Source organism: Garra rufa, chromosome 15, assembly GCF_049309525.1.
Source record: "Garra rufa chromosome 15, GarRuf1.0, whole genome shotgun sequence".
Classification (NCBI taxonomy): Eukaryota; Metazoa; Chordata; class Actinopteri; order Cypriniformes; family Cyprinidae; genus Garra; species Garra rufa.
The window spans coordinates 31096042-31110809 of record NC_133375.1 but is presented as its reverse complement, the minus strand read 5'-3'; the positions used below and the strand labels follow the sequence as shown (position 1 = coordinate 31110809).

General features: G+C 36.4%; 1 protein-coding gene across 2 annotated transcripts in view; it reads right to left on the bottom strand.

Annotated features, from left to right (window-relative positions):
• The window catches only part of faf1 (Fas (TNFRSF6) associated factor 1), a 98854-nt gene that overhangs the window by 41731 nt on the left and 42355 nt on the right, over window positions 1-14768 (bottom strand). For both annotated transcript variants that reach the window (XM_073819145.1, XM_073819146.1), the window contains exons 9-10: window positions 2880-2975; window positions 25-148 (exon numbers count right to left, since the gene is read on the bottom strand). In XM_073819145.1, the coding sequence (XP_073675246.1) occupies window positions 25-148; window positions 2880-2975 (220 nt within the window). The remainder of the gene's footprint in view (window positions 1-24; window positions 149-2879; window positions 2976-14768) is intronic.

Sequence of the window (14768 nt, the reverse complement as noted above, 5' to 3'; positions counted from 1 at the left end):
CCTTCATGGTACAGTATAACTTACTCATCGGAGACTTTCGACAAGTCGAGCTCCCCATGCCAAAGATTTCAGATTCATCTACACCAAACTCAGGTGCATCCTCGAAATCATCTCCCTCACTGTCACTGACCATGTGGACATCTGTGCACTGTAACAAAGACGCAGAGGCAATTTCTTAGAAAAACAATCAATTTGACAAAACTAGAGATGCACAATTTATCTGTGATCACACCAATGAATTATAACAGGGATCTAATTCCAAATGTAGTTTGACAAGGAACCTAAACATTTCTAAAATAAATAATCATTTTTGTTTTCTTTGCGCGCAAAAAGTATTCTTGTAGCTTCATAACATTATGGTTGAATCATACACATCACATGGACTATTTTAACAATGTCCTTGTTACCTTTCTGAGCCTTGAACGTGTCAGTTGTGTTGCTGTCTATGCAGGGGCAGAAAGCTTTTGAATTTCATCAATAATATCTTAATATGTGTTCAGAAGATGAAGGACGGTCTTAAAGATTTTGGAATGACATGAGCGTGAATAATTAATAAAAGAACTTTAAACTATGCCTAATTTTAAACTATGTCTTGAAAGATTTGTTTCTATGCAAGGTTCTAAAACTTACTAAAATCTTTTCTACTGTATCGAAATTATAAATCTATTCTCATTGAAAGTATTTGTTTATATAATGAGGGGGAAGAAAGCAAAAAATGCCAATAATAATGACTGCACAATTACAACACCATAAAAAGCATAAGTTCATAAAATACACTACCAGTCAATAGTATTTGTGACCCTGGACCACAAAACCAGTCATAAGGTTAAATTTTACAAAACTGAGATATATACATCATATTAAAGCTCAATAAATAAGCTATCTATTGATGTATGGTTTGTTAGGATAGGACAATATTTGGCCGAGATACATCTATTTGAAAATCTGGAATCTAAGGGTGCAAAAAAATCAAAATACTGAGAAAATCACCTTTAAAGTTGTCCAAATTAAGTTCTTAACAATGCATATTACTAATCAAAAATTACATTTTGGTAGGTTTACAGTAGGAATTCTACAAAAAATCTTTATGGAACATGATCTTTACTTAATTTCCTAATGATTTTTGACATAAAAGAAAAATCAATAATTTTGACCCATACAATGTATTTTTGGCTATTGCTACAAATATACCCCAGCGACTTAAGACTGGTTTTGTGGTCCAGGGTCACATTTGAACAGTAAGATTTTTGATGTTTTAAAGAAGTCTCTTCTGCTCACCAAGCCTGCATTTTCTGGATCCAAAGTACAGCAAAAACAGTAAAAATATTTCAAAATTTTACTATGTGAAATAACTGCTTTCTATTTGAATATATTTACAGATGTAATTTATTCCTGTGATTTCAAAGCTGAATTTTTAGCATCATTACTCCAGTCACATCATCCTTCAGAAATCCTTCTAATATTCTAAGTTTCTGCTCAAAAAACTTTTTATTATTATGTTGAAAACAGCTGAGTAGAATTTTTTCAGGTTTCTTTGAAAGTGGTGAAAGTGGTGACGTATTGTCAAGTATGGTGACCCATATTCGAAATTGGCCCTCTGCATTTAACCCATCCAAGTGCACACACACAGCAGTGAGAAGTGAACAAACACACGCACACACACTGTGAGCACACACCGGAGCAGTGGGCATTGGCCATTGCTCCAGCGCCCGGGGAGCAACTGGGGGTTCAGTGCCTTGCTCAAGTCAAGTCATTACTTCAGTCATGATATTGAAGTTGGAAAGAGTGCTGTTTTATTCACAATCCCCACCTACCGGTGTGGGAATCGAACCGGCAACCTTTGGGTTACCAGCCCAACTCTCTCACCATTAGGCCACGGCTGCCCCATAGGAATGATGAATAGAAAGTTCAGAAAGTTCCTTTATCTGAAATAAAGATCTTTTGTAACATTATAAATGTCTTTATCACGACTTTTGATCAATTTGAAGCATCCTTGCTAAATAAAATTATTAATTTCTATAACTCCAAGCATTTGAATGGTATAGTGAATAATGTTACAAAAGCATTTTATTTCAGAAAAATGCTGATCCCTGGATCTTTCTATTCATCAAAGAATCCCAAAAAATTTACTCAACTGTTTTAAATATTGATAATAACAATAAAAAATGTTTCTAAAACAGCAAATCAGCATATTAGAATGATTTCTGAAAGATCATGTGACACTGAAGTTATGATGCTGAAAATGTAGCTTTGACCACAGGAATAAATTACATTTTAAAATATATTCAAATAGGAAGCAGCTATTTTAAATAGTAAATGTATTTTACATTATTATTTCTTTTGCTTTATCAAATAAATACAGGCTTGGTGAGCAGAAGAGAATTCTTAAAAAAAAAAACATTAAAAATCTTTTGACTGGTAGTGTAGTCCCCATTTTAATTCTACACTGGGGACCAAACCTAATATGAAGGGTGCAGAGAATGTAATAGTTGCCAATCTGTTGAAAGGTTGCCATCAGACTTGAAACACAGGGGCAAGTCTGGCTGCAGTGTTACGCCTGGCAACTTGACAGCGATCCCTGTGCCCACTACATGTTATTTCATCAATTCAGACCGGGACTGCATTTCTATTCCAACAATGAGTTTCTCATTAAAGACAAAAATGGCAATCATTTATCCATCCTGGCTGAGGAGAGCCATCTAATTAAAAATCCCACAAAACATTAGAATTGCCAAAACTGGCACCACATGCTGGCTTTCAATATGTTGAAAAACTAAAAACAAAAACAGCAGAAATAAAATATATAAATGTAAAAACTCTAAGAGGTAAACAACAGCCTTTTTGAAACGGTTTGTGCACTGTAGTGAATTCTGCGTTACCTCGTCTGTCTGGTCCACCGTGAGCGCAGGGGAAGATCTTCTGCACACAGTCAGGTGGTGGCAGGGGTGACTGATTCCACTGGCGGCCAGAGTCATCTGTGCAATCAAAAAATAGCTGTGTTAGAAATTTTAGCATTGTATTCACAACCTTTCAATTATATGACAAGCGAAATCCACTGCTTTTGTTAATGAAAGCACCATTGCTTAAAGTTATATAAAGTCATCAAAGCTAACATTCATGAAGTTTTCATGAGGAGCCAACAAGGACAGAATTTTAGGTGAACTATTCCTTTAAGATAGCATTTCCCTGTGAAGTTTGCACAGACCACCAGAATTCATCTACGCAGGGTTTCTCTGCTTCATGATAGAGGTACTGTCTGTTTGGCACTCTAAAGAGCATCACATGCAGCATACGGTGAGCTGCTGGTGAAGGCCTGAGTACCTCATTAACTCTCAGGCTAGAGTGGAAATGTCAGCAGCACTCCACACTACAGGGACTCATTACAGGCCAGCCCCATACACACATACACACACACACACACACACACACACACTGACAGTGCTCCCTGGAGCGAAAGCGAAGAGGTCTATTCTCTCGACTCTTACCTGACATTACCAATTACACACTATAATCGCAGTCTGTTTTTACATATTCATTTCCAATACCTAAATGACCATAGCTGCCTAAACTTTATACCAACGTTAATGATAACATACTTGTATTACAGCTCTTAGCCTGTCTTAATCCTGTCTAAAGAAGCAATACAGACACATCAGGAGAAAGTGAAATAAAAAGAGACAGGGAATGGATACAAGAATGCAGGAGGCTCTGGTACTCTTTTACTTTCATATACTATATAATAGGTTTACCAGTTTATCACCTTTTCAAACAGTTACTGTTTTTTTCCTATTCAAATTGTACGCTGCAAAAAAAAAAGGCTTTCTTACTTAGTATTTTTCTGTCTTGTTTCTAGTCAAAATATTTAAAAAAAATTCCTAAACTAAAGTACATTTTATTATACAAGCAAAATGAGATACTTAGTCTTGTTTCCAGGGTAAACAACTAAATTGCAACTGAATTAACTGCAGTTTGCTTAAAATAAGTACATTTTCTGCCAGTGCATCAGTGATACATCTTGCAGTATATCAATAGGTGTGACTCAAAAGAAATTGCACCCAATAACCATTTGAACAAGACCATTTTGAACTGAACAGACATTTGTGCAATTTAAACTTAAAAGTTTAAACTCAAAACAAAGATTTTTTTTTTAAATTTTGAAAATTCAGATGGCAAACTGTGCACAAAATAAAATAAATTAATAATAATATTAATAAAACGTGACAAAAAATTATCAACTGTAAAACAAGAAAATACCTGTACCCATATAAACTTTCTGGTGCATCATAATCAGGCTATAAATTTAAGGCGAGACACCTCAGATGAATTAAGTAAAAAAACAAAAAACAATTAGACTAAAACAGATCTCAGCACTTACTCAGCTGATTGATTACATTAAGAAATAAAAACATTTTTTGCATTACAAGTTTTCTGAAATGTTGTTTAAATATGCAAATATGAAAATAAAATTAATTAAAAAGAGTGCTAATTTGCATTATCTTAAATAATGAAAAATCTTAACATTGGATAAAGCCAGGTTTAAAATTCTTGTTTCATTTTGTTGACATATTAGAGCCAAAAGTTCTAACTCTAGGGGATTTTTTTAACCTTTTTTTGCCAATTTAAAAGAATAAGATGTTGCATAAATATGAAAAAAAAAACTACTCTGTTAAAACCTTTAGAATATAGATAGGAATAAAAATTATGTTGTAAAGTTTGGTGTATTTAGGTGTTACTGAAGTGGAGATATTTGATTTAGTCCAGGAAGAAAATCTAATTGTGAGAAAATGGCCTTAAAGATATGCATTGTAATTGAAAACTATAGATGCAAACAGATAAAGTGTTATAAAAGAAACTTTAAAAAGTGTATTTTGGATGTTTTGTTCCCACTGGTTTGAAAAAAAAAAAAAAACCCTTTAAGAAAAGCCCAAAATTTCAAAATTGACCAGTGCATGAAAAAAACAGTGCTTTTGCCTATAGTGTCTCCCCATAAATTTCATATATTTTTTAGAAATGAATTTTAAAAATTAAAAGAATAGTTGCAGTGGCCTAGCCACAAAACCAGTCTTAGGGGCCGTTCACATGTCGCGCCTAAAAACGCGTGGAAAACGCTAGGTGGGCCGCTTTCTTCCTTATCAACAAAGCGCTCGGAAGCGTCTGCCGTTTCTAAGCAACCATCAGCTGCGCTCTAGCTCCAAGCCTATGCGTCTCCATGCATTGTTTCTTCTACTGTATTAGCGTCAAAATAATGGGGGCTTGACAAATCATAAAGTTCAAGAAATCCCTGGACCACAATGATGAGCTGCTCCTCCATGTTTCTGCTGAGGTTTCAATGTAACGGAAAAACGTGAGGAAGCTGATTGGTTAGTTCATGTCACATGACCTGCGGTGCGCTTGCGACATTCTGAAAAGTTGAGATGTTTTTAAATCGATGGAAAAAATGGATGGAAAAAACTAGCGCGTCGCACCGCGTGCGCGTCGCTTCCAATATGCGCGCGTCTCCATTTGAAATAACGAACTTGCGCGCGCAAAAGACGCTTCATGTGAACGGCCCCTTAAGTAGCACAGATTTGTAGCAATAGCCAAAAATACATTTTATGGGTCAAAATTATTGATTCTTTTATGCCAAAAATCAGGATATTAAGTAAAGATCATGTTCCATGAAGATATTTGGTAAATGTCCTACTGTAAATATTATGAAATTTTTGATTAGTAATATGCATTTCTAAGAACTTTATTTGGACAACTTTAAAGGTGATTTTCTCTATATTTAGACCTTTTTTTTGCACCATCAGATTGGTGATTTTCAAATAGTTGTATCTCGTCCTATCCAAAATGTTCTTAAAGTTTACCAAATTTGAGACATACCAAGACTGATGTCACGTCTTGCTGTTGATTAACCGACATAACAGATTAAGTGTAAAACAAGCTTTGGTTTAAGCGCCATAATATCCCATAATGCAACTCAGAGAGGATTTTAGAGTGTCAAGTACTTCAACAGGGCGCTAACTCCCCCAAAACACACAAACACACAACACACTCTCTCTTTCTTTGTGATGGCCCACACAGAGAGAAGAATCGCAGACAGTGTTTCTCTTCTACAAGGACTAATTAAAGACAGATTGCCTGTACAGAGAGACAATGTACAGTACTGTTGGGTGACACAAACAAAAGCACTGTCCACACATTAACCATGTTCTTTTCACAGGAGGATCAAAGTGTCGGACGCCATAAAGCTCACCAGCTCATGTCGTCCCAAACCTGTAAGATCTTTGTTCATCTTTGGATGACAAATTAAGACATTTTTGATGAAATCCAAGAGCTTTCTGACCCTGCATAGACAGCGGTACAGCTACCACATTCAAGGCTCAGAAAGGCAGGAAGGACAACGATAAAACAGACCATGTGACATTTGTGCTACATCAGTGAATGTTCATCAAAGACTGACATAGAAGAGAAGAAATTGTTGAATTAACTCTATATTAACTATGCTGGGTCAGAAAGCTCTCGGATTTCATCAAAAATTTCTTTAATTTGTGTTCCGAAGATGAGCAAAGGTCTTATAGGTTTGGAACAACATGAAGGTGAGTAATTAATGAGAGAATTTTCATTTTTGGGGAACTGTCCCTTTAAAACAAGGCAAATCCTGTTTTCCATGATATATCCCATTTAACACTTAAGTAGGGTAAAATAAGGGCACTTAAAGTGGTAAAACTTCCATGTTCTGACCCCATTGCCTAACGGTATGAGAGCATCTTGGTTCTTAAGTGTGTGCGTGTTCAGAGCCGCAGGCTACAGGGGAGAGGTCACCCCCTCATCTTTCCACACCTCCCTCTCCACCTCCAAACAAAGAACAAAATCCTCCTCTTTTGGTCCCCTTTCATTAACACTTGCATTAAAGCCCCTAGCACTGAGCACCATGCAAAAGAGGAATTCCATTTCTCGTTCTCTGTTCTTGTCTAAGAGGAATTCTCCTTCTCTGTCTACCATCAACTCAACATATTTATCTGACTAGCTTTTTCCTTTTACTTCCCCTCTTGGTTGTTTTCAGCTATTTGTTGTCGTTCTCCATCTCTCCGGCTGTGAAGGAGATAATTACTGCTGACAGCTGCTCTAGTCGTCCGAGAGCCCCAAGTTGCACCTTGTGCCTGCCTTCTTTGATAGATGAGGACAAGAGAGCTACAGAGCGCGAAAAAAGCGAGAGAGTGTGGAGTCCAGAAAAGAAAAGAAAAACAAGAAGCCCCACCCTAAACACCTGTTGGACCCTTTCAGGTTGGGGTTTGAGGAGGTGTCAGTCTTGATTAAGATCTAGGGTCAAATACAGTGTTTAAAATGCCCAGTGAACCTTACAGAACTAAGCCCTTCGAGAATAAAAAAAAGTGTGAATAAGCTAGGCGATGTTTTGTTTTCACCTGTTTAAGGTGTAATCTGTAACTGCTACGATTTGCTGGATGTTGATGGCAGAAGACAACAAATGCCACTTACAATACAATTTTATAATTCTGTAGTGAGAATCTCAGTGTCAAAATAGCAATACTTCGATAATATAAAATATAATAAATACTGACAGGTCCAAATATTAAAAAACAAAAAAAACAAAGCTGATGCTGATGAATTTATATGCATTACTTTACTTACATTTATTTATTTAGATTAAATATGTGTGTGTGTGTGTATGGCAATACACCAATCAAAAAATGTGAACTTTTAAATAATGTAAATAATACATAAAAATTACAAAAATATTCTTAATACACACACACACACACACACACACACACACATACATATACATATACATACACACACACATATATACATATATATATATATATATATATATATATATATATATATATATATATATATATATGAACCAAAAATTGACAATATAAACCAAAAATTATTCAGACACCAGATATAATTTTTTATATATATCTTTTTTAACTAGTGGGTGTAGGACACTCTAGTTCATTTATGTAAATGAGGATAGCAAAAGTAAACTGTGACATTATACCCAAAAAATCTTCATAAAGTGAACTACCATGTTTTGCTTAAGTGTTTTTTCTTTAATTGCTAATCTGACCTTTTGACAACACAAACTGAACAAAAATAAGTACTGCTTGGTAATTGGTCAACGAAGTACTGATAGTTGTGTAAATATTGTCATACTAACAGTTGTTGGAATTTTTGGTTAATTGTAATCCATTACATACCTTTCTATCAAAGTTACATTATCAAGATAAATTTGTTTTGACACAGTTTAATAGTTTTAACTAATGTGATTAATGTTAAAGGTGTCTGAATAAGTTTTGGTTTGACTGTATTTTGGTAATTCAAAAGCTGAATTTTCATCAGCCATTACTCCAGTCTTCAGTGTAACACAACCCTTCAGAAATTATTTTAATATGCTGATTTATTATTAATATTGTGCCTAATTTTTTGGGGGGGGGACCTGTGATAGTTTTTAAAAAATTACTGACCCCAAACTTTGACTATAGTGTATATTGTTACATTTTTTTCTATTTGAAATAAACACTGTTCTTTTCGACTTTTGATTTGTGAAAGAAAAAAGTTCCAACAAAATGTTAAGCAGCAAAACTGTTTCCAACATTGATAATAAATCAGCATATTAGAATGGTTTCTGAAGGATCATGTGACACTAAAGAATGGACTAATGATGCTGAAAACGTAGCTTTGTATCAAGAATAAAATACATTTTAAAATATATTTAAATAGAAAATAGTTATTTTAAATTGAAATAATATTTCACAATATTACAGTTTTTTTCTGTATTTTTAATCAAATAAATGCATAAATATATATTTATATAGTTTACTCCAGTATTTAGTGCCACACAATCCTTCAGAAATCATTCTAATATGATTTGCTATCAATGTTGGAAACTTTACATTTACTATTTTTGGAAACCTGTGATACTTTTTCAGGATTCTTTAATGAATAAAAAGTTAAAAGGAACAGCATTTATTCAAAACATAAATCTTTTCTAGCAATATAAGTCTTTACTATCACTTTTTATCAATTTAACACATTCTTGCTAAATAAAAGTGTTCTATAAAACGCATTTATTTCTATTTTAAATAAATGCTGCTCTTTTTAACATTTTATTCATCAAAAAATTCTGAAAAAGGTATCATAGGTTCAAAGAAAATATTAAGCAGCACAACGGTTTCCAACATTGATGATAAATCAGCATTTTAGAATGATTACTGAAAAATCATTTGACACTGAAGACTGGAGTAATGATGCTGAAAATTCAGCTTTGCATCACAGGAATTAATTATATTTTAATGTATATTAAAATAGAAAAACACTATTTTAAACACAATATTACAGTTTTTTTCTGTAATTTTAATCAAATAAACACAGCCTTGATAAGCAGAAGACTTAAAAAAAAAACATTAAACATTTTACTGGTCCCAAACTTTACATAAATATTATTATTATTATTATTATTATTATTAATAATAATAATAATAATATTTATGTACAGTTTAAATTTAACCATGCAGAGTAAAAAACTGAGAAAAGTCAATCCTTGAAAACCCCCTTCATTTCAAAATCAAACATCACAGATCCATTTCACCTGCATATGATAGATCACCATTACCCACTGTTAAATACAACAAGGTGTTGATCTAAACATGTAAAGCATGATTTATGTCAGACGGCCCCAGTAGGGGACAGGGACTGGAGACCGACAGCAAGTTGGCGCTTCTGAAGACAGAAGATTGGCAATATAAGAGTGTATATACCTCTCTCTCTCGGAAGAACTTCACCTGCAGATAGCAATCTCACAAGGGGCTCTGTATGGGCTTAGAGCTGAGCCTCGTCGCTACGGCAACCAGCAGGCCCAATAAGCCGCCTCCGCAGGTCTGTGACGCTGAAAGCCCATAACAGCCGTGGGCCACGGAGACCCTCGGAGAGCAGCAGCAGTAATACATTAGCAAACACCAAGAAACACTGGATAAATGTCAGCAATTAAGGGGGAAAAGACTCTAATAAGGACGTTCCAGAAGTTGTCAATCATTCCCATAGGTGCTCCACGAGGCTGGCAGTGAAATATGAAAAGAGCTCAAAAGAGTTTTGGCTCACGATGTGCGTGTGTGAGAAAGGGAACTCAGAGGTGGGAAATGGACCAATTAGGAGCAAATTAAGAGAACAAATAAAACAAACAAGAACATGAGCTACAATTTGAGGCTGGGACATTTTTAAATAATAGCGGCAAGGGAACGACGCACTGTCACTGCCGATCTCGAATTCAATTTTTCTGATTACCATATTTACATAAGCCATGAAATAAAACTCAATGTTAAATGAACTGACATTATTCGCCTGAATGTAATAGAAGGGTTCAACAAAAGGTGCTCACAAAATAGTGCAGCCTAAGTTCGGGCAGAAAAGATATCGAAGTTTGGGCGGTTAATGCCAAACACAGCCTGCAAACAGCAGTCCTCAAGTGGCCTGCCATATGAAGAAGCCTGTGTCAGCCCCTCAAACACACCACACGCATCCTGACTACACCCACTCAAACAAACAAGGGCTAAAACATGACTATGGTAAACAGCCTCCTTTGAATTTACAGACACTGCATAGGGACGTCAAGACAACCGCTAAGATCCACCCACCGATTCAAAAGGCATAAGAAGGTACGCTGATTTTTCAACTGTAATCCCTTTCTCCCCGGAGACAAATTTACAATGCTAATCACAAATCCAGTTAAAACGACTGTTTAAATGTTAACTGGTTAAACAGTTTCACTGTATGAATGGATCAAAATCAAACCATATCTTCAAAACATAAATACAGAAGACGCAATGAGAGCCAAGTGTACGTTCTAACTTCCCTCTGAAACTGATTAATATATTACATTCAATCCATTTCAACAGTACAAGAAAAAAACCAAACAAACCTGTCGCTAGCGCCTTCAAAACCAATATGCTTAAAAGCTCAGTTGGCGAAATGTAAACTGACTACTGATCAGTTTTCCATTTTTCACCCTTATGAGGTAGAACGGAGCACAGAGAGACTCACTGCGAAGGGTAATGAAAGCACAGCAGAGTAGGCATTGACTCAGACTGCTGGTAAATGTATTTCTAAGCCTGGGCTGTCATGTTTATTGGTACAAATCCCAGGAGATGAGGGAAGGTTAATGAGATACGCGCAAAAAACGGCCTGCCTGCATTGCAAGAGCTTTGCGTCTAATGCACGGCTAGGCATTTCAATAAGAGCCCTGGGCCATTATTAAGACCGGTGCTTTAATAATACATCCCTCCCTATAAGCCAAAATGAGTTGAGGTGGAAAGCTGGTCTGTGGCCAAGTGCACGGCGACCACACATAACCAATCACTGCTTGGGCATTAACGGTTTAATGTGCCTTAAAGAGTATTCATGAGCGGTGCCCTCTTCATCAAAAAACAAGATTGTGGGTTGAGGTCTTCGGTGAGTGCACTTCAGCCCTGAAGTGGCCCGACTCAAGTGGGCAGTCTGTGGTGAGAGGGTGTAATTCAGTGACCTTGTGTCTGTTGTGCTTTTCGCTGAAGGACGAAACGATCTCTCCAACCGCCTTTTAACAATATGAGCTAAATGCAATGGGTGAGATACATGAGCCTTACAAGTGCACACTGAAAATAAACAATGCAGTCATTGTTAAAGAGCTCTGTGAAACACTGCTCATAAAGCTACTTACAATGGGGTCATAGTCTTTTGTTCTGGGACTCGCAAATACGTAGTCACAGGGTTTTATGTTTTATTTTGTTCTTTAAAATAGAGGTAACCAAAACCATCTTAATAGCGGCCAGATACATTTTACTCTTTTGAAAGATGACAATGCAAATATGGGGGTTGGTGGGGGGAGGGAGAAAACGTTCAACACCTGAAACAAACAGTGTTCAAAAAACAGGTTTGTTCATCAAGCCACTCCCTTTGAAATCGTACTTGCCCTCAATTAGGCATCTGACAGCAAATGAAGACCAATGACGAGCATAGAAAGATATTACTCTTTCATGCTTAAAACACAAGGACAATTTCCATGCTTAACCGGTCAGTTGCACAATGACTAGTGATGAGTAAAGAAAAAGTTCCCATGGTTATTGTACGGATGATTATCGCGGATGTCTAAGCTGGGAGGTGGGGTTCCTCAGGGTTCGGTGTTAGGGCCGTCTCTGATCACTGTGAATGAGTCGTACTGAAAGGCTGGGAGCACAGAACAGGGCGGGAAAGGTCACTGACCCCCCACTACATGAGCTGTAATGTCCACACAGAGGGGACAAGGGAGAGGAGCTGCTCTGTGACATCTTAATTAGTACCAACATCTTATTTTCACGTTGCTTAAACCACTACAGAAAAGAAGAAATTATTCTATCAATTTGTTTAAACTATAAGAAATCATTTCTTACACTCCTAACTCAGGCACAATTTTTGTCATGCAATTTGTCATTTCACACTGAAAAATAAAAATGCAACAATTATGGCAAAGCAGAACATACTTGAAGTTAATAGAGTTATGCAGTGCAAGATTTAAGGGCAATGTGACTTTGCTGTGGGCTGGAATAGCAAAAGGTTGACCAAAACCAAGTGACCAACAAAAAGCCCTTTAGCTGGTCTGTCTTTGGTCCAAATATCAGTTTAATACTGCAAAAGCTTTATTTCATTATATATACAGTGCCTTGTGAAAGTATTCATACATTATTCATTCATATTCATTTTATTTTGCTGCCTTATGTTAAATTGCTTTAAATTACTTTTTTCCCACATCAATCTACACTCCAAACACCGTAAAGACAAAGCACAAAACATGTTTGCAAATGTATAAGAAATAAAAAAAAACTGAAATGATTCCATTGCATAAGTATTCATACCCTTATCTGGAACACGTGAAATTTATCTCAGGAGCACTCATACCACTTGTAGATGTTACTACATTTTGAGCGGAGTTAAACTGTGGCAAATTCATTTGAATGAGTATGATTTGGAAAGGAACACACCTCTCAGAAAAGGTCTAACAGCTGAAAATGCATATCAGAGCAAAAACCAGACCCTGAATTCAAAATAATTGCCTGTAGAGCTCAGAAACAGGCTTGCATCAAGGCACAGATCTGGGGAAGAGTTCAGAAAAAAAATCTGCTGCATTGAAGGTTCACAGAAGCATGTAGCTTCCATTACTGAAACAACTAGGACTCTTAGAGCTGGCCTCCTGGCCAAACTGTGCAATTGATGGAGAAGGGGCTTGGTTATACTGGTGACCAAGAAGCTGATAGTCAATCTAATTGAGCTCTATTATCGTACATGTAGATGAAAGAAACTTATAGAAGGACAAACTTCACTGCAACACTCCACCAACCCGGTCTTTATGCTGGTGTAGCCAAACTCAATCCTCTCCTCAGTGAAGACGCATGAAAACCGACTTGGAATTTGCAAAAAAGCACCTAAAGGACAATTAGACTGTGAGAAACAAGATTCTCTGGTCTGATGAACGTCAATTCCTAGCATCATGTTTGAAGGAAACCAACCACTGCTCATTATTATGTTTTTCAGTGGCAGGGACTGAGGGACTCATCAGAGTAGAAGGGTAGCTCAATGCACCAAAATATTGAGATAGCCTTAATGAAAACCCAGTCCAGAGCCTTCAGATCTTCAGACTTCCAACAGGGCAATGAACCTAAGCACACAGCAAGAGTGGCTTAAAGACAACTCTAAATGTCCTTCAGTGGCCCAGCCAGAGCCTTGGATTGAACACAATCAAATATTTTTGGAGAAACCTGAAAAAGTCTGCCAGGCCCCATCCAAACCGACAAAGCTTGAGAGATGAAGGGGAAGAATGGCAGACAACTGCCAAATGCAGATGCGCAAATCTTGTTGCATCATACCCAAAAAGACTTGAGGCTGTAAATGTGCTTCAAACTAAGTACTGAGTTAAGGGTATGAAAGGTATGAATACTTATGCAATGTACTTATTTCAGTGTTTTATTTTTAATAAATTAGCAAAATTGTCACAAATCTGTTTTTGCTTTGTCATTATTGTGTATGGAGTGTAAATTGTTGTGGGAAAAAAAGTAATTTAAAGCAGTTTAACATAAAAAGACATAAACATAAAAAAAATAAGGGGGTTAATACTTTCGCAAGGCACTGTATATAGTTGGGACAGGGTGACACCTCTACTATTCTTAATTTACAACTTATTCCCGATATAATAATTATTAAATATGGGCAGTTTTTAATTAAACTGAAGTGACAGACAGGTGCACAATCATCAGAGGATTAAAGGAACCGTATGTAGGATTGTGGCCAAAACTGGTACTGCAATCACATTCAAAATACTGTAGAAAGGTCTATCCCCTCCCGCTTCACCCTGACTCGAGGTTGCCAGCTAAGCTGCAAGAGTAGGCTGCAATAAGAAGCTTCCAATGACAAGTGATGCACAGTAATTTGTTTTTCTTCTGTTAATTATGTTTATGTTTCACAAGAGATGTTTTGCGAAGTAATTATGTATCGCAAAAATTTACAGATGGCGATTAGCCAAATATTTCGCAAAGATGTACTGTAATACCACATTTCAGTCGGAACATAGGTTGTTTTCCAACCCTGCTAGTGGTGCGATATAAAGCTTTTTATGAACGCATTATCACGGGCGACCGCGGAAAATCCACTGAGTACTGAAGCAAAGTTAGCCAAACATAGATGAATCTTACCTGTTCAGGAAAAAATTACCAACGAAAGCGTCTGTCTTCAAATTCTTCTCCGTTTTCAGC